The sequence below is a fragment of the Solea solea genome, chromosome 5, assembly GCF_958295425.1.
Source record: "Solea solea chromosome 5, fSolSol10.1, whole genome shotgun sequence".
NCBI lineage: Eukaryota > Metazoa > Chordata > Actinopteri > Pleuronectiformes > Soleidae > Solea > Solea solea.
The window spans coordinates 1,339,342-1,357,924 of record NC_081138.1 but is presented as its reverse complement, the minus strand read 5'-3'; the positions used below and the strand labels follow the sequence as shown (position 1 = coordinate 1,357,924).

General features: G+C 39.4%; 1 protein-coding gene across 1 annotated transcript; it reads left to right on the top strand.

Annotated features, from left to right (window-relative positions):
• The first annotated feature begins 1,100 nt into the window (after window positions 1-1,100).
• Window positions 1,101-17,889, top strand: dhx38 (DEAH (Asp-Glu-Ala-His) box polypeptide 38). Its single transcript, XM_058629618.1, has 27 exons — window positions 1,101-1,343; window positions 2,161-2,486; window positions 2,783-2,976; window positions 3,153-3,314; window positions 3,514-3,676; window positions 3,827-3,945; window positions 4,036-4,109; window positions 4,203-4,358; window positions 4,486-4,647; window positions 4,758-4,865; window positions 5,253-5,377; window positions 5,490-5,627; window positions 5,718-5,904; window positions 6,531-6,716; window positions 6,844-6,984; window positions 7,157-7,267; window positions 7,520-7,636; window positions 7,790-7,897; window positions 8,759-8,871; window positions 9,632-9,840; window positions 10,897-11,051; window positions 11,738-11,893; window positions 12,131-12,265; window positions 12,592-12,717; window positions 12,808-12,903; window positions 13,696-13,817; window positions 16,605-17,889. Exons 2-27 carry the CDS (start codon window positions 2,161-2,163, stop codon window positions 16,684-16,686), a joined length of 3,771 nt encoding a protein of 1,256 aa, XP_058485601.1. The 5' UTR covers window positions 1,101-1,343; the 3' UTR covers window positions 16,687-17,889.
• Window positions 17,890-18,583: the final 694 nt, after the last annotated feature.

Below are 18,583 nucleotides of genomic sequence, written 5' to 3'. Positions count from 1 at the left end.
CCTGTTAAGTGTCTGGGAGTGAAGATAAGTCTTGTTTGAAAATCACATAACTGATGGCAAGTATGAAATAATAATACAAATGTCTTCACAGAGCATCAAGTACAGACTACATACATAGGTACTTTACAGTTTGTTTTATTTACAGTGATGCATCTGATCATATTTTATTGTGGAATGGAGGAATCATTCTACTATATTTTACAGTTGTGATGCCTCTTTGGTGTGAGAACGTTTTGAGATGCTTCCTCTGATGTAGATGAGGGGCCTGCAAAGTGTGGTTTCTACTGATAAGTCAGGGTACCACCACCCTCAAGATGACTGTGGCAGATACAGTATGTATACTTTTCCAGTGGTTCACTAAATACTTTGCATGTAACGACGAGAATCCTGTCCAGTCATGTTCTGGTATCGGGTTCTGGAAGACACTCTAACAATACAAAAACAAACAAAAAGATTATAGGAGTCAAGTGAATGCCACAGGCTTTTCTCGTTGGTAACACAACCCATTTGCTGTTGGGATATAAGCAGCCTGTTTGGCTGTTGGTTGTCAGTCATATAACCTAAACTCCTGTTTATCCACAATCCTGAAAATATATCAACAAAACAAATAAACTATTTGTTGTCTATTTTTGTTGTCTACAGAAATAAAAAAGAGGAAATGAAACAGTGGACAAATGTGCAAAAAATGGCCACTGATAACACTGATGCGGCAGTACATCTGAGTAAAACATGAACAAGGAGCACAGTTAAACATAAGATGTTAACATTTTTTTTACAATAGCGAGGTGTTTAAAACGAAGTGCTGAGTGGCAAAGGAAAGAGGAATCAATAATGTAGCAATAATAGATAAAGAGAAAATATTAGATCATGTCATACTCTAATTTGATTTACAAAAAAATTAAATTATATTATTAATTATATTTTTATGTTTATTTGTTTCAACATCATGACAACATCATATTTTTTCTTTAAGAAAATTAATTTTATAGACAGAAATAACAAGTCTCGATTCACCCTCCTTACCTCCAGGTGGCAGTAATGAAGCAAAACAGTTGTTTGTCAGTCGCCCTAAAGAAATCAAGAAGAAAAAGATCTATTGGAATTGTGGGATTGCAATGGCTGCCATCTTGCCTGCTGTAAACACTACGGATGTACGTCGTTTTTAAACAAAGCAGCGTTTTAAACATTTCTCAGTAAAAGCCGAAAGTCCCACGTTTTGTGGGCCGCTCTCAATTTAACTATTTAATTTATTGGGGAAATTACTGAATTCAAGGCCTTGGAGCAGTAGTTTCCCGGCGTCCGCACTCGTCTCGGCTCAGCATACGGTAGCTGCCCTGTCTGAGGTACGTTATACTTTTATTTCATTTAATCCCACTATTGGTGCAAGTTACAATAGCACACTGACATATAATAAGTACGATCGAAATATAGAATAGTATAACTGTTTACATACAGTAATAGGATAACTCCTATAGAGCCCAGTCAGTGGGGATCTTGAAGCTATCATTCATATATGAGTTGTTTGTTCCGTTGTTCTCGTGTTGAATAAATGAGAAATATACAGTTTTTGCTCAACTATCTCCTCTGGCTTTTGTTGGAGGACACATTGTCTTGTGCGAGCACATTAACTCAATCATTTTAACGAAAAAACAAAACGCTTTTCATACTTGAAAGTCTGCTCTCTGCTTTAGGTTTTGGGCCGAACACAATAAACCATTTCAAGGGGCCAACTTTGATTCTAAAGGCTAGTGGTGGACATTGATAATGATTTTACATTACGTATTTTACTTAATAATACAGAATTATTAACCAAAAATAATATTCACCATTACATATCATTATGCCTGGTATATGGGATTCAGGGATTCTCTGAATCAGAAACTGTTAGTTTGAAACATAACCTCACAAAATAGTAACTACAGTAACAGTCAGAAGTTCAGACACACCTTCTCATTTACTGTTTATTCTTTATCATATCTACATTGTAGATTAATATCAAAGACATCTCACCTATTACAAAGCAGACTGTTCTTGACTGTATTTGACTTTTCTAATTAACTACCTTCTGCTTTGATGACAAAACCTGTACATTTTGTAGATTTATCATGAGCTAATAAAATTAAAAAATGTTAACCTTTGCCACATGTTATTTCCCCACAGATGATGGATGACGATGTGTCCATGCATAGGCTTGAAGGGAGTGATCCAGCTGCTCAGGTCGGTGGACTTGTTGTGAAAAAAAAGAGTACTCCTTTAGAGGCCCATGTATTTCGAGCACCCACTCCTCGGACGTCTTTGCTGGGCTTGGATCTTCTGGCAGCACAGAAAAGGAAGGAGCGTGAGAGTAATGCACAAGCAGATGCCACTGAAGACATCAATAGAAAGAAATCGAAGGTTTCCTCCTTCAAGGATTGGGAGGAAAGTAAAAGTGACTCAGGCTCTGATGAAGAGGACGATGATAAGGACAAAGGTGCTAAGAAGGAGAGGTGAGTGTCTGTGCATCACAATATTTACATATTGTACATGCTTTGTACACCTGGTCCTCACACTTTGGAAAAGGTTAAGTGCTCTTTATTCAGTTTAACCTGTTAATCCTTATCTAATCTACTACAGCTGTCACTATGAGTCATCATGGCAAAACACAGCACCCCTTTTATGATGATTATATAAATTTATTGCTGGATTATTGTCTGTTCCCCTTTATTTAATATTTTAGTATCTGTAGTAGTCTACAAATACAATATGACTTATGTGTTTTATTTTATTTTTGACTTGCCATCAGGAAATATCGAGTGACTGGTTCTGAGACGCCCTCAAACCCTGGAGGGGTCAGTGAAGAGTTCAGACGCAGACACCAGCAGAGAGAGAAAGACAGACGTGAACATGGAGTCTATGCTTCCTCCAAAGAAGACAGAAACAAAGACAGAGACAGAGAAAGGAGGCGAGATAAAGGCAGAGACAGACGGAATGAAAAGGGTAAGTCAAAATTTGACATGTCATGCAGCAGTAATTTAGATTTTTTACACTATAATGTGTTAATCCTTTGCATCCTTTGTCCAGCATTAAATTGAAAGTCACAAAGTCTCAATTTTGCTTGTTTTATTGAACTCTTAACTATTGTTCATAGTAGTTCCTTTGTCTGTGTTTGTCAGACGAGCGAGATAGTGGCCACGGCCGTGAAAGCAGCGGCAACCGGTCAGAGCGCTCGGAGCGAGGTGAGAGGAGTGAGCGTTCACAGAGAGATGGATCGTCAGAGAGACTCAGCCGAGGGAGTAAGAGAGATGAACCTCTTTCACCACAGCAACGCCCAAGAGGTAGTTTTGCTCAAAATATATTGTTTTGTAATTTGTTTAAATATATTTCTAAAATAATATGAACTGCATTGTGAGGTTGGGTTGTTCGAATTCTGGATGTGCCTCTACTGAATGGTTCCAATAAGCATGCACATCATGTGCACACCATGTGTAACAATCTAATTAGACAACTTGGTTAAACTACTTTTATTTTAAACAGATGGTTTTACACCTTCACGCTCAAACTGGGATGAGGACGACAGTGGTTATGGTAGCACAAGGAATTCCCAGTGGGAATCTCCATCTCCTGCCCCATCCAACAGAGAGACAGACCGCTCAGAGCGAAGCCATCGCTCCGGCCGAGACAGTGAGAGAAAGGACAGGTAAAACAACTATTAGTCATTTTGTCTCTCATGTTCTCCCCCTTGCCAGTGTAGTTATAGTTTGGTGCAATTAATTTTTTTGAAATGTTGAACTGCTGTGAAAACAGTGCCACTTGATAACTATGATACATCTATTTGCTGTCTGCTTAGGTCAGTCAGAGGACGCTACTCTGACGATACACCCCTGCCTACCCCGTCATATAAGTACAATGAGTGGGCCAATGACAGAAAACATCTGGGGTCTACACCTCGTTTATCACAAGGAAAAGGTACTGATTCTAATAACAATCAGTTTTATGTTTAGAGGAAGTTTTAAGTTCCTCTGTCTGATACAGTTTCTTCCTCTGTCTCTTCTAAAGGAAGAAAAGATGGTGAGGGGGGAATAATGTTTGATAATGAGGATGCGAAAGAAGAGTGGGAAGAGGACCAGAAGGTGAGTGCTGCTGTTATCCCTCACTTATGCCACTATTTTCTGTAGCTACGTTTTTGTTTGACAACCCACTGTTTCATTCTCACTGTTTTGCAGCAAGCTGACAGAGATTGGTACATGATGGATGAAGGCTTTGATGAGTTCAACAATCCTTTCACTTCCACATCGGAAGACTATGTAAAGAAAAGAGAACAGATCCTTCAGAAGCAGACTCAGAAAAGAATATCAGCTCAGAAGCGACAGATCAACGAAGTATGAACACAGTGTTTCATGTCAGCTGAATCAGAACTCTGTATATACAGTATGTGTGTGTTTGTGTACCAGGTTAGGGCATCAGTCTCTGTTGGCAAATCTTTCTAAAAACCTGTCCTTGTCTCAGGATAATGAGCGGTGGGAGACCAACCGTATGCTGACCAGTGGTGTGGTGCAGAGGTTAGAAGTGGATGAAGACTTTGAAGAGGACAATGCTGCTAAGGTTCATCTGCAGGTTCACAACCTGGTCCCTCCTTTCCTGGATGGAAGAATAGTCTTTACTAAACAGGTGACCAAGCCTAGAATATTTAATCATGAATAAGTGCCACAGAAGTCATATTTATATCCAAAACTATAACTATCAACAATGTTTTTGATCTACATGTTTTCCCACTGTAGCCAGAGCCTGTCATTCCTGTGAAAGATCCGACTTCTGACATGGCCATCATCTCTCGGAAGGGCAGCCAGCTTGTCCGCAAACATCGCGAACAGAAAGAACGAAAGAAGGTTGGCTTGATTATTTTTTAATCCAACTAATTTATCGTGCATTGGCCTTGCATTTTAATTTATTTTTGTTTCACACTACTTGACCTACTTTTAAAGGGTCAACACATAATTCAACATTGTCTAGGGCTAATATAAGATTGCAGTAAAATGTCAATGGTCTGTCATGATTGTTTATTTTTCTTGGGTATTGTTCTTGGTGAAATTGTTGTAATAAATGTGTTTGCTTCATCTTATCATAATGAATGTTCCTGCCATTGATGTGAATGTTTAAAATGAAAGCCAATGTGAATGTGGTTGCTATGTCAGCTCTTCTGTGTGTTGAAGGTGCATAAAATCTGAATCTTTTACTTTTATTAAATGACTTAACTGGAAATATTCTGTTTTTAGGCTCAACACAAACATTGGGAGTTAGCAGGCACCAAGTTGGGAGACATCATGGGAATCAAGAAGACAGAGGAAGAAGATGTCTCTGGAGGCAAACCAGTAGGTGAAGATGGCAAAGTAGACTACAGGTGACTGGCGTTTTATATTTACATTTTTTAAAAGTGCACAGGCTTAATTCACACAACTGTTCTGTGAGATTGTTTGACCATATATACATTTTTGCTCATTTTTATCTTACAGAGCTGAGCAGAAATTTGCAGACCACATGAGAGAGAAGTCAGAGGCCAGCAGTGAGTTTGCTAAGAAGAAGACTCTCCTGGAGCAGAGACAGTACCTGCCTATCTTTGCAGTCAGGCAGCAACTTCTCAACATCATAAGGCACTGACACTCAACATTGTTTGCTTTAAAATTGATGAGTTATTCTTGTGAGTGAGTTATAGTTCTGACTCTTTCAATTTTCTTTTGCAGAGACAACAGCATAGTGATTGTTGTTGGGGAGACTGGTAGTGGGAAGACCACGCAGCTGACCCAGTACCTGCATGAGGATGGCTACACCAGGTACGGCTTAGTGGGTTGTACTCAGCCCCGAAGAGTGGCAGCCATGAGTGTGGCCAAGAGAGTCAGCGAGGAGATAGGCACCAACCTTGGAGAGGAGGTGAGAAAGCAGTCGATAGAAATGATTCGAACATGTAGCTAATATAATCTTTCCCAATGTGATCAGTTTTACACATATTTTTTGCATTTATTTATTGCAGTTTTCATCATCTTGATGATAATAATAACAGCTAGATGATATTAAACACATTGGATATGTGTTGATGTCTGACTACCCCTCACAGCAACACCTTAACAATTGTGTCTAAATGGTTTTAATAAAAAAATGAATGTAGGTTTCTTTATTTGGCACTTCTTCATCAGACATTAAATATTTCCTTGTTTTGACATTTTAGTGATAGTTTAATTTAAACAGTGCAAACATGTGGAACCCTGTGACTTCACAGTTGAGTAACAAGTCTGGAGAGTATTGTGTAATGTATCTGTATTAAGTGCAACACCACCATCTAGTGGACAACAACCAGTAATACTGGTGTTGATGAATTTCGGTACAGTTTGTCAGAAATTGCTCTTTTATCTCAAACATTGATATCAGATAGCTTTGTTTTATTTAAATAATGTGGTATAATATGTGGCCATTTTTTGAGTCCTTCTCATACTATGTTATTTATGTGTGATTCATTTAATTAAAAGTTTTTGATTACTGATTGACAATGTTGCCTGCAGGTGGGTTATGCAATCCGTTTCGAGGACTGTACGTCAGAGAAAACTCTGATAAAGTACATGACAGACGGTATCCTGCTCAGGGAGTCGCTGAGGGAGTCGGACCTGGACCACTATAGTGCGGTCATAATGGACGAAGCTCACGAACGCTCCCTGAACACCGATGTACTGTTTGGCCTGTTACGCGAGGTCAGTATAGACTAACTTTACCTAACACACATTACAGATAGATTTGTTTGTGTGCAGAAAAGCTCTGTGTGATGTAGTGAATGCTGTTCTTACGTTGACACATACTGTGTTTACTGTTTCCTGCCAGGTTGTTTCTCGTCGGACTGATTTGAAACTCATCGTTACCTCTGCAACAATGGACTCGGATAAGTTTGCAGCATTTTTTGGCAATGTACCCATATTTCACATTCCAGGAAGAACATTTCCAGTAGACATCATGTTTAGCAAGGTATGTTTATACTCCCATTTTACTTTTTATCTTGCTATTGAAGTACTCTTCTTCCTCTATATTCCCCATACTAATTAAACTGAACTGAAACCAACTTTTGGTGTATACTGTAGAAACAGAATTTCAAATATTGTGTATATTTGACTGTTTTTGTGTGTTGTGTGATGTGTAGACACCTCAGGAAGACTATGTGGAGGCAGCAGTGAAGCAGTCCCTGCAGATCCACCTCAGTGGGTTGATGGGTGACATCCTCATCTTTATGCCTGGACAGGAGGACATTGAGGTGAGGGCCCTGGCTGCTTTTATCACTTTAGAGGTTGTTGTGTATTAACATATTGCACAAAGAACAGTGATTTGAATTCAATGTACAACCGATACTAAATGTAATAAAGTAAATGAAAGCTGAAATGTACTAAACTTTGGTTGTTTTGTCTTCGGTGTATGAATTTTCTTTGTAATAGTTTGTTGACAGGGAACAAGTGATATTGTTTGTTTTGTAGTCATGAATTCATTGAGTGTTTACTTGTTCCTTCAGGTGACGTCAGATCAGATAGTGGAGCGTTTAGGAGACTTGGAGAACTCTCCACCTCTTGCTGTGCTTCCCATTTACTCTCAGCTGCCATCTGACCTCCAGGCCAAGATCTTCCAGAAGGTTTCTATCACACTTCCTCTCTCACTGCTCATAATAATATTATTTTATTTTTTTTAACTTGCCTCATTTCACCCAAATTTCCACACGCAGCATATTTGAGTACCATAATTGACCTAGGCTCCTGCTGATTGTGTTTACTTCATTCGGTGCTAGGCACCAGATGGTGTGAGGAAGTGCATTGTTGCTACAAACATCGCTGAGACTTCCCTCACTGTGGATGGAATCATGTTTGTCGTGGATGCAGGGTACTGCAAACTCAAGGTATGCTTAGTCCTCAGGCGCGCACACACACACACACACACACACACACATGCGTCAGTGGTGTCAAATTTATTTAATCAGGTCATTGTGTTTTCGCAGAGCCTGGTTGCACTGATTTCTCCTGACATGCTGTTGCATGATCATTGCTCATGTTTTCCAGATTGCAAACATGCAGTGTTAATGACTGTTCAAACAAAACGCTAGGCAACATCACAGAACCTGACCCAAACCTACTCTATTTTCTCTTTTAAAATTGTTATTTATATATTGTATTTTGCACCAAGGGAGTGGCACCCAAATTTCGTTGTCCACAAAATAACGACAATAAAGGCTATTCTATTCTATTCTATTCTATTCTAAACCTGATTATCATTTCAAAATGAAAAGGCTGAAAATAAATCACAGAAAACATCATGTTTCTGAAGCCTTGGTTACTTTCAAAGTGAGAAAATGCTTAAAATCAGTAAAATGAAATCATAAAATTAAGAATCATGGCACTATTGTTTGCACAAACAGAAGATAACAACACAATAGCTGCACCTTGTTAATGAGTTCCCATGATAGATTAGTTTCTATGTACTTGACTGTGCATTAAGTGTGAAGTGCACAAATTCTGTAGTTCAGAGAATCTGTTTATAACTGTTATTAAACAATAATGAAAATATGAATCCCATGTATTAATTCAACTGTGTGTTCAGAGTTGAATTTTAAACTATTGAAATGAATTTGTAAATTATTATAAGCCTCACTATTAAAAAGACAAGATGTGATTATTCTTTGGACAAACCTAATATACAATACATATTTACTTTTAAATCACAAACCTGACATAATGTGTGTTTACTTTTTTTCTGACAACAGGTTTTCAATCCTCGCATTGGAATGGACGCACTGCAGGTTTATCCCATCAGTCAGGCTAATGCCAACCAGCGCTCTGGCAGAGCAGGGCGTACAGGACCAGGACAGTGTTACAGGTAATGGTTTAGTCCTTGTCTGCTTTCTGCATTTGCCTCACAAATGGATGGACTTTTTCATTTTGTCATTCTTTGGCCTCCTGAGAGCAGGAACATTATGTTGCTCTCATTCTCATGTTGAACATATTTTACATCCTGTACATCTGTCTCACAGTATGGTGAGGGTGGTTTTGTGTTTGTTCTATTAGAGAGTATAGTAGAGCTGCAACTAACAATTATTTTCGTAATTGGTAAATCTGTCGATTATTTTCTCACTTAATCATGTAATTTTTTGGTCCATAAAATGTTGAAAAATGTCAATCAGTGTTTGTCAGACCTAGAAATGAGGATGTTCTCAAATGTCTTGTTTTGTCCACAAACCAAAATTATTCACTTTTAATGATTTCTTTGTTATCTGGAGCAAAGGAACCCGAAAATATTTGCATTTAAGAATCTGAAAAAAAAAGCTTCAAACCGATTAATCGATTACCAAAATAGTTGACGATTAATCGAGTAATTGTTTCAGCTCTTGAGTATAGTTTATACTCTTCTAAAGAGCCTTTATTGTGATTGCTCAAACCTGTAAACAAGCTCAGAACCTCTGTATATATTTAAAATCATTCCAACATCTGAGAGCTGAATTGATGAGAAAGCCTGAATCAGTCTTTGCAGCCAATCTTGTATGTTCATACTATAGAAGACAATTATTACTGTATTATTTGTGTTTGCAGTTTAACACAATATCATTCTTTGGGGGGTTACATTTCTTTTCTCTGTGCAGACTTTATACTCAAAGTGCTTACAAGAATGAGATGCTGACGACCACCATACCCGAGATCCAGAGGACAAACCTGGCCAATGTTGTCCTGCTGTTGAAGTCTCTGGGTGTTCAGGATTTGCTCCTCTTCCACTTCATGGATCCACCGCCTGAGGACAACATGCTCAACTCTATGTACCAGCTCTGGATCTTGGGAGCACTGGACAACACAGGTGAGTGGTAAACGAGCATCATGGTATAATGTTATTACAGTCCATGTGTTGTCAATTCATTGAACTGTATTATATTATCATATTTTGGGGATAGAATAATTTAAACAATTGTAAAATTCTATTCTAGTTTAAAAAAAAAACAAAACAGAAAAACTTATTGTTACTGATATTTATATGAAACTTTATAGATGCAATATTTACTATCTATTTGAGAAAATAATTGGCACATCACTCACTAATTAAGATAATCATGTTTGTCCATGAGTTAAAACCCTAAACCTTATGTAGTAATAAAATAAGAAAGAGTGATTTTCTTTATCTCTTTTCTGTTTCTAGTAGTGACAAACTGTACCTAGTGTGTTTTACAGTAAATAGAGTTCTGAAGAACAGGGGCCAACAACATTGGTCATCCTTGAGTTCAATATGAAAATGAGTTGGAGTTGGAGAATGTTGTGGATTTGAGGCTTAGATTATCCTCTCAGCTTCTGGTACAGATGCTGCAGGGAAGATGCAGACAATTCAAACAGGCCTGGAGGAAGTAGTTGTGAGGTTTAGCCATTGGAGTAATTGCCTAGTAACTGATCCTGTGTTTGATTTGACTGCTCTGGTCTCATTTCAGTCTCATCCTTAGTCAGATTCCAGGGGATTTAGGGATTTGGGGATAAGGGGGGACTTTTGATGATTCCCTGTATGGTGTGTTAACAGCAGATTATCTCTGATTAAGGCTTACCTGCCCCAAACTGCCTGCGCTGCGTCTCTGCCTTTCCTCCTCATAAGCTTCTTAGACTTTGTCGTCTAATCATTTAAATCAGAACTGGCAAAGTTTTTGATCTCACGCTCTTTTTTCCCCCCCTCTACACGTATTCTCAGCTGTCAGCAGTTCATCCTCCTCTCACTGTGATAGACAAATAAGTGTTAAATTATTCTTGCTTCACCCTCACGCCAGCTGGTTTTAGATGGAATAGAAGAAGCGTATCACCTGGTTTATCCTTGTCCTTTCTACATTTTTCCACACATCCTGCTCTTGTATGACCTTGTAATTGTGTTCTCTTTCAGGAGCTTTGACGCCAACAGGGCGACTGATGGTGGAGTTTCCCCTTGACCCCGCCCTCTCCAAGATGCTGATTGTGTCATGTGACATGGGCTGCAGTGCTGACATCCTCATCATTGTCTCCATGTTGTCTGTGCCGGCCATCTTCTACAGACCTAAAGTACATCTCATTTGATACTATAACTTCATAACTGAAATTGTGATGTCATTTTATTAGGTACAACTGCTTTGTAACACAAATGTCTAATCTAATCTGCTGAAGTTCAAAAAGAGCATCAGAATAGGGAAGAAAGGTGATTTCAGAGAGTATTTCAGACCAGCCGTCTCTAGAGTTTTACAAAGAATGCCCTTAAAGAGGAAGGAAGAGAAAGCATCCTGTAAGAAGCAGTTCTCTGGGAGAAATGCCTTGTTAATGCTGAAGGTCAGAGGAGAATGGCCAGACTGGCTCTAAATGATAAGAAAGGCAACAGTAACTCACAACAAATAACCACTTGTTAAACCAAGGGATGGGGAAGACTATTTCTGAACACACGACACATCGGGTGTTCTCTGAACCCAATGAAGTGGCTGCTGAGTGTATTTAGTTAAGGTGACTATAATCCATTCATCTAAACTTTATTTATACATCACAAACAGTCCTTATCTATGAAAAGAGTCACTGTTAATGATGAACCCACGGAGAATGATGACCTAGCTCTGCAGACTTACTTGGCTCATATTTCTATTTTTTATTTATTTCTAATTTGTTGTATCATTTTAAATGCATCTATCGTGTGTTCACAGTTTGCCTCCACATTTTACTAATGCAGGTTTTTTTTTTGTTTTTTTTTCGTCTTTGCATTGCAGGGTCGTGAGGAGGAGAGTGACCAGGTGAGGGAGAAGTTTGCCGTCCCAGAGAGTGACCATCTCACCTACCTTAATGTGTACATGCAGTGGAAGAACAACAATTACTCCAGCGTCTGGTGCAATGACCACTTCATCCACACCAAGGCCATGCGCAAGGTCAGACTCTCACTGCTGAAACCTGGCATTCAGTATTCACTTGTTAAATTCCTGCACGTTTTCACAATGTCTGGTTGTTTGAATATATTTATCATACTGCTCACATCCCTCGAGGCTCCATCTTTATCCCGCTGAATATTTGTAAATCTGTTTGCTGTCAGTCTGCAGATGTGGTCAGACAGTTTATTTTATGATCATCAGTGATGCATCGGATTTGAACTCTTCACTTTCGTACAGGTGCGTGAGGTGCGCTCCCAGTTAAAAGACATCATGGTGCAGCAGAGAATGAACATGGTGTCTTGTGGCTCAGACTGGGACATCATCAGAAAGTGCATATGTGCCGCCTACTTCCACCAAGCTGCCAAGCTCAAGGTATTGTCTGCACTCTGCGTTTCACTCGGTTAATATGTTACACACCTTGGAGCAACTGGTTGTGGCAGATTGATGGCTGCTTAATTGCAGAGTGGTGAAATGTCCCCTCTGGCCTCACATTAATACGAAATCATGACTTATTATTAAGGTACTCGGTTTAACTTCTGAATATCCAGCAAGCAATCATAGCCGATATACCTTAAAATGTATTTTCTAAGTCACAGGCACAAATGCCACGTTTAAGCGTGGACAGGGTCCCATTTTCTTCACCCAGAAAGTCTGAGTGGCATATTTAATTAGTTATGTATGCATATGTTTGCTCCCAGGGCATTGGAGAATATGTGAACGTGAGGACAGGCATGCCGTGTCACCTCCATCCTACCAGCTCTCTGTTTGGTATGGGCTACACTCCTGACTACATCATCTACCACGAGCTCGTCATGACCACCAAGGTAAATCATCTGTTGACTGTAGAATGCAGGAGGCATGAAAACCACTGCTGACGTGTGTTGTTGACGTGAAACGTGTGCTCTGTGCTGTAGGAGTACATGCAGTGTGTTACTGCAGTGGATGGAGAGTGGCTGGCCGAACTTGGACCCATGTTTTACAGCATCAAACATGCAGGAAAGAGCAGACAGGTAAGGAATGACATGACTGGTACTGCATCAGAGCGTTCACTTTACTAACCACACATCCAAAAGTATGTTCTTATTTTATTTAACCTGTTTTTACACTTGAATTGGTCGAAAGCAACAACAGCTCACCAGATACAGTTTAGTCAATATAATAGATGTACAATCCATAATACGTAAGTCAAACCAAGTGAAAACGGCTGCAATTTATTTAAAACGAGATTTTTTGCAGTCATGTAGCTGATTTTTATATATTTCATCATATTTTCTTGTATTTCACTAGTTTTTATATAAGGAAATCAAAACAATACAACATACAAGTATATCTTACACAGGTTCACTGTAGGTTTACAATCATTTCACGTGTAGTCCACTTAAATAATGTAATAAAGCCTTTTTTGTGTCCCTTGTAGATTTATTTTGCAACCTTTACTGTGAATCCTGACCTTTTTAGATGTTTGGACAATAACATGCTTCTAATAACAGTGGCACTGAGCAGAATAACAATTTTATTTTAATTTTACCTTTTTAGGTGTGGAACAATTTATATGGCCAGTAGTTTATGGTTGAACGGGAACACTGACACCCAAACCGTATAGTGACCAACATAAGCACTTCTATTGTAGATGAATGGGAGCAAACCTGTGGTCAGCCATGCAAAGTCAGAGGACTGGACGCTGTTAGAGCAGCAAATAAAAGTCCCCAATAAAAAAAATATTTGGATCACTATACATTAAGTTAACCTCGCCCTCCTCAATTGACTAAAACATTAAAGTCTCAAATTGCTTTCTTCTCCAGGAGAACCGTCGGCGTGCCAAGGAGGAGCTCACCAACATGGATAATGAGATGGCTATGGCTCAGGAGCAGCTGAAATCACGCCGGGAGGAGCAGGAGAAGAAGAGCAATGTCGGCAGCGTCAGGTGAGTTCTGTGACCGTCTCACCATTTAGTTCCTTCTTGTACACGAGCCTCGCCCAACAACCGCTCCCAGACTGTGGCCTTCATTTTCCATACCTAGTCAAGATAGAAATGTTTAATTTACCTAGCATGCTGCCAATCCATATCTACACCCCCCCCCCTCGCTCCCTCCTTCTCCTCTCACTCCCACTCACTCAGTCTCTCTACTCCAACTCTCTCCCTGTTCATGATGAGCTTTTCTCACCTCTGGTCCCTCCAGACGAGACAAAAAGAAATAATATTGACTCCTGGCTGACCCCCATTACTGCAGCAATTTAAATTGTGCCATAGCAGAGCAGAGAAAGGAGGGGAATGCACATTTTCAAATTAGACCAAAAAATTAATTTCACACCCACCCACAAGCTTTACACAGAGAAATGATGTTGTAAAGACAGTTTTTAGAAAGAACTCTTGTGGTTAATTAATCAGCTGGTTTATCTGTCTCAAGTTTGTGTGAAGACGTCTGTGACAGATCTTTTGAAAATAATCCTATTTCTCGAGTGTGATTATGAATTGGATTGGAGCAAAGGAAGTTGAATATGTGATAGTGAATGCTGAAGGCTCTCCTGGGCTCTGAGCTTTCTTTGTCCTCTGGCACACTTCACAAGCATTTCCTCTACGAGTTCAGTGTGACCAGGATGAAATATTTAGTTTGCTACGCCTTCATGTGCTGCCTGCTTATCGCCCGTCTCTGTGCCCAGCAGCACAGATCAGTGGTGTGAATTAGTAAATGGTCCCGGCTCCTGTTTTGTGTATAAATGTAAAACTGTGTCACTCAGTGTTTATGAAATCACACCAGCGGCAAATAGGTAGAAATGGAATGTACTTGTTCCATATGAAACTGTTGTATGATAAAAGCACAGGTTTGAGCTCGTGGAGCCATCGCACTTTTTTATGTTTGGACAAAACCAAAGATTTAATGAAGTCACGTGTGAAGAGAGACATTCACCGTCTGCTGGTTTTTTATAGACCAGCCAGTTACACTCGAGACCGTTATCTACAGGTGAAATTATATTATGGTTTTCATGGTCTGCATTTATATAGCACATTTCTAGTCTTTATGTCCACGTTGAGCATTTTACACTACAGTTTTTCACCTGTTCACTTTCATGCATTCACACTTTCATAAAGCACTTTTACACCTGCGCCTTTTCCCTATCAAACTGCGACCAAAATGACCTGCTCTACCACACAAGTCCAGCCCACGATCACGATGTACAAAACAGTTCTATTCATTTATTCAATATTTGATACACGACCCACGATAATGATTATATCGTGATGCAACATTTCAATCTCTGTTAAACTGAAGAGTACAGAATACTCCCAGTTAAAGGTCCAGTGTGTAAGAATTAGTAACATCTAATGGTGAGACTGCAGATTGCAACAAAAGGACTCTAGAGCTGAAACATTAATCGATTACTAAATTAATCGTTAACTATTTTGAATCTTTTTTTCATTATTAAAACAAGATTTCTGATTGTTTCAGCTTCTTAAAGGTGAATATTTTCTTAATTTATTTGCTCCAGATCATTAAAAACAAGCCATTTTGAGCACGTGGCTTTCTCATACTCTTTCAAACTCTGTGCAGTTTCTTCCTCCTCATTTGTGTATACGCTGGGTCTTTGTGGGTCAGAGCCATTCTTTGTTTGTGTTGTAAGCTTCTGCTTCTCTGTCGACCAAGCCCGTTACCAAATACACGTATAAGAGGCTCACACTGAGGTAAAGCAAACAAAGCAATTATACATTTGTACAAACATCACTTCCTGTGATAAGTGTCTCTGTAAGAAGTCATGAAGAAGTGAAGCTGCTGGGTCAAAGTGGTCGGGAAATCTTAAAATCAAATAAAGATATTTAGTGCCAGCGAATCAATAATTATATCTCTGGTGTCAGGATGATGATATATGTTGTCATTGATATTTTATCTCACCCTTATTTATTTATTTAGGCTCTGACCTAAACATTTAAAACAACATTTGTAGATAAATATGTTCATAATTCTCAAAAAGGCCAATAGATGCTTCACATTTTGCTGACCTTTTTCAGCTGCTGGTTTTTTATAGGTATTGATTAAAGGTTGTAATTTTGTCCTTCAATTCTTGATAGGTAAAGTTTTCTGTTCATCTCTGCGTGGAAATCAGTCGCAGAAAACTTACAATGAATGCAGGCAGAATAGACTTCCGGTATTAAACAGAAATGAATGTAAATTTGTGTTTGTAAGGTTATAATAAGCCAGTAGAAGAAAAGCTATTTGTACATCACTGCTTTATGTGTATGTGTGTGTGTTGCTGTCATGAAACTAGCAGAGGCCTGTGGAGAGGAACAACTATTTCTCCTGAAGTGAACAAAGAGAGAGGGACACAGTGACAGAAGGGGGTTATGGCCTGATGGTTGTAATTGCTGCAGGTGTGTGTGTGTGTGTGAGGAAGATGGAGAGACAGGGGAAGTGTGGGCAGTGTGAGGGTGTCACGCCGCTGTAATTAAAGATGATAGATTGTGCTGTCAGAGGCGTCAGGCTCTACGTCCCAACACTTCAGAGACACCAGCCCGTCTTTTCCCTCTCTCCAGCTCTGCTGCTTTCATCTTCACATTCATCTGCTCAGACCAGTCTACGCCCAAAGACTATTTTAATTGAGAAAAACTCACCTACTTACCGAACCCAACAGCCCTTTCCTGTTCTAAGAAATGTTTTAAAAAAACATTCGATTTGAAAAAATAAAAGACTTGCTTCTGTTTTTTTTTCTAAATCAGGGCAGTGAAAATCTGCACACCAGGAAGAAAAGAACAGACCCCCATGACACCCAGACGCACCCCCGCCCGCTTTGGACTGTAGATTTCCTGCTGGACATTAAACACCGTCGGTTCCGAAGAACCCATCATCATCATCCAGACATGGACCACACCAGCACAAGGAAACATGAATTTCCAGCAACCATTTATTCCTCCCTGCATGGCCAGACTCAACTGCAGTTCATGCTTTGACCACTAGAGTGAGAACTTGTATAAGGCACAGGACTCAAACGAGAGCCACGAGCATCCAAATGCCTCGTTTCACCTCCATCAGCCAGCATTCTACATTTTAAGGAAGACTGTGAAGGAAGACTGTGTTGTTTGTTTTAATTTTCAGCACGCGTATGTGTCATTACTCAAAAGTGTCATCTTTACACCAACAAATACAATTTTACCTGAAGTAGACTCACGTGTACTCACTCATTGTCTGCTGCTTTATCCTCCACATGAGGCTCGCCAATCCCAGCCGACGTAGGGTGAACGGTGGGGTCACAGTCTGCACAAGTCGCCAGTCAACCGCAGGGCAAACGCACAGAGACGGACAACATTCACAACTACGGTCAGTTTAGAGTGTCCACTTAACCTCTCCATGCTTTTGGGTTTGTACCTGACGCAAAGCCATGTGCACACGGGGAGAACATGTCATCTCCACACAGAAAGGCCCTCAGTTGAATTGGGATTTAAACCGGTGAAAGTACAAGCCACTTACTCTGCCACGTGATCCCTGACACTTTTCATTTTACATATTCCTTTGCAGTTTTTCTCATCCTAACATTATTGTGAATAGGAAACTGATAAAAAAAAAAGTCCCTCATTTCATTGCGATGTCTTTAGTTGTCCTTCTGTTTGCTCGTTCTTGAATCGTTGCGGCTTGAACAGCATGCGTGACTCCATGACGTGCTCCCTGACAAACTGGGGCGATATTCAATTATGAATAGCATTCAATTATGTGATGCACACTTTTCCTTTTTGTGGTTTCCCTCTGATCAAATGTTTGTAAACATATCTTTTTAAATGGGTAAACAATATGCTTTTGATGCCGTTTGCCCTCCGCTGACTCCTCAGCTGATCACAATATTCCTCACAGCTTCAGAGAGTCTGGTCTGTCTGTTCACTGAAGACCACGTTTGAATAGTGACGCAGGTTTTGTTTTGTCGTTTTCTGGTGACATCCATTGGATTGTTTTTTCTCTCTCTTTTGTAAATGGAAAAAAAAATAATGATAATAATAAATGTTGTTTTTCTTATGTCAAGGTGATTTCATTTAATGTTTTAGGTGCTAATGTGTATTTTTGTGCACGGCAAGTGCATGAAACGGTGTCACTGCAGAGCAGTTTAAGTTGCTGTAACAGTGGGATAAATGAGACTTTACTGAGTTTATTTTTAGTCCACAAATTCATCGGTCTCTTCAGTGAAAATCTGTAAAAACAAAACATCTGTAAAAGGGGTGATTTCAAAGCTCTGTCAGGCCTTTCTATGGCCATTTTAGATTTGATCAGGCACGGCAAAGGTAACGTTACTAAAGGTGTGCAGCAAATCATTTTTGTCATTTATTAATCTACTGAATAAATCAGTACATTTCCATTTCACATTTCCACAGCAAAAAGTATTGAAATAGACATAAAATTGCACAAGGAAGTCCTCAAATTTAGGGCTGCAACAATATTAATTATTAACAGTAAATAATAACATTGTTTGCTGCAGAAAAGTGCATATTTTTTTTAAAGCATAACTAATGACTGATTTTGGAAAAATACCAAGAAAGTGGGTTAAGAGTGATGTGAGGGGGCGGGGTCTGATAGTGAAATATGGGCCGGAGTCTGGGACAACGAGCCTCTCACTCGCTCGTGACACCAGCATGGACTAAAATATTTGGATACAGTAGCTGGTGTTTGACCAGATAGGCAGAACATGTATAATTTCAATACTTGGACTTCAATA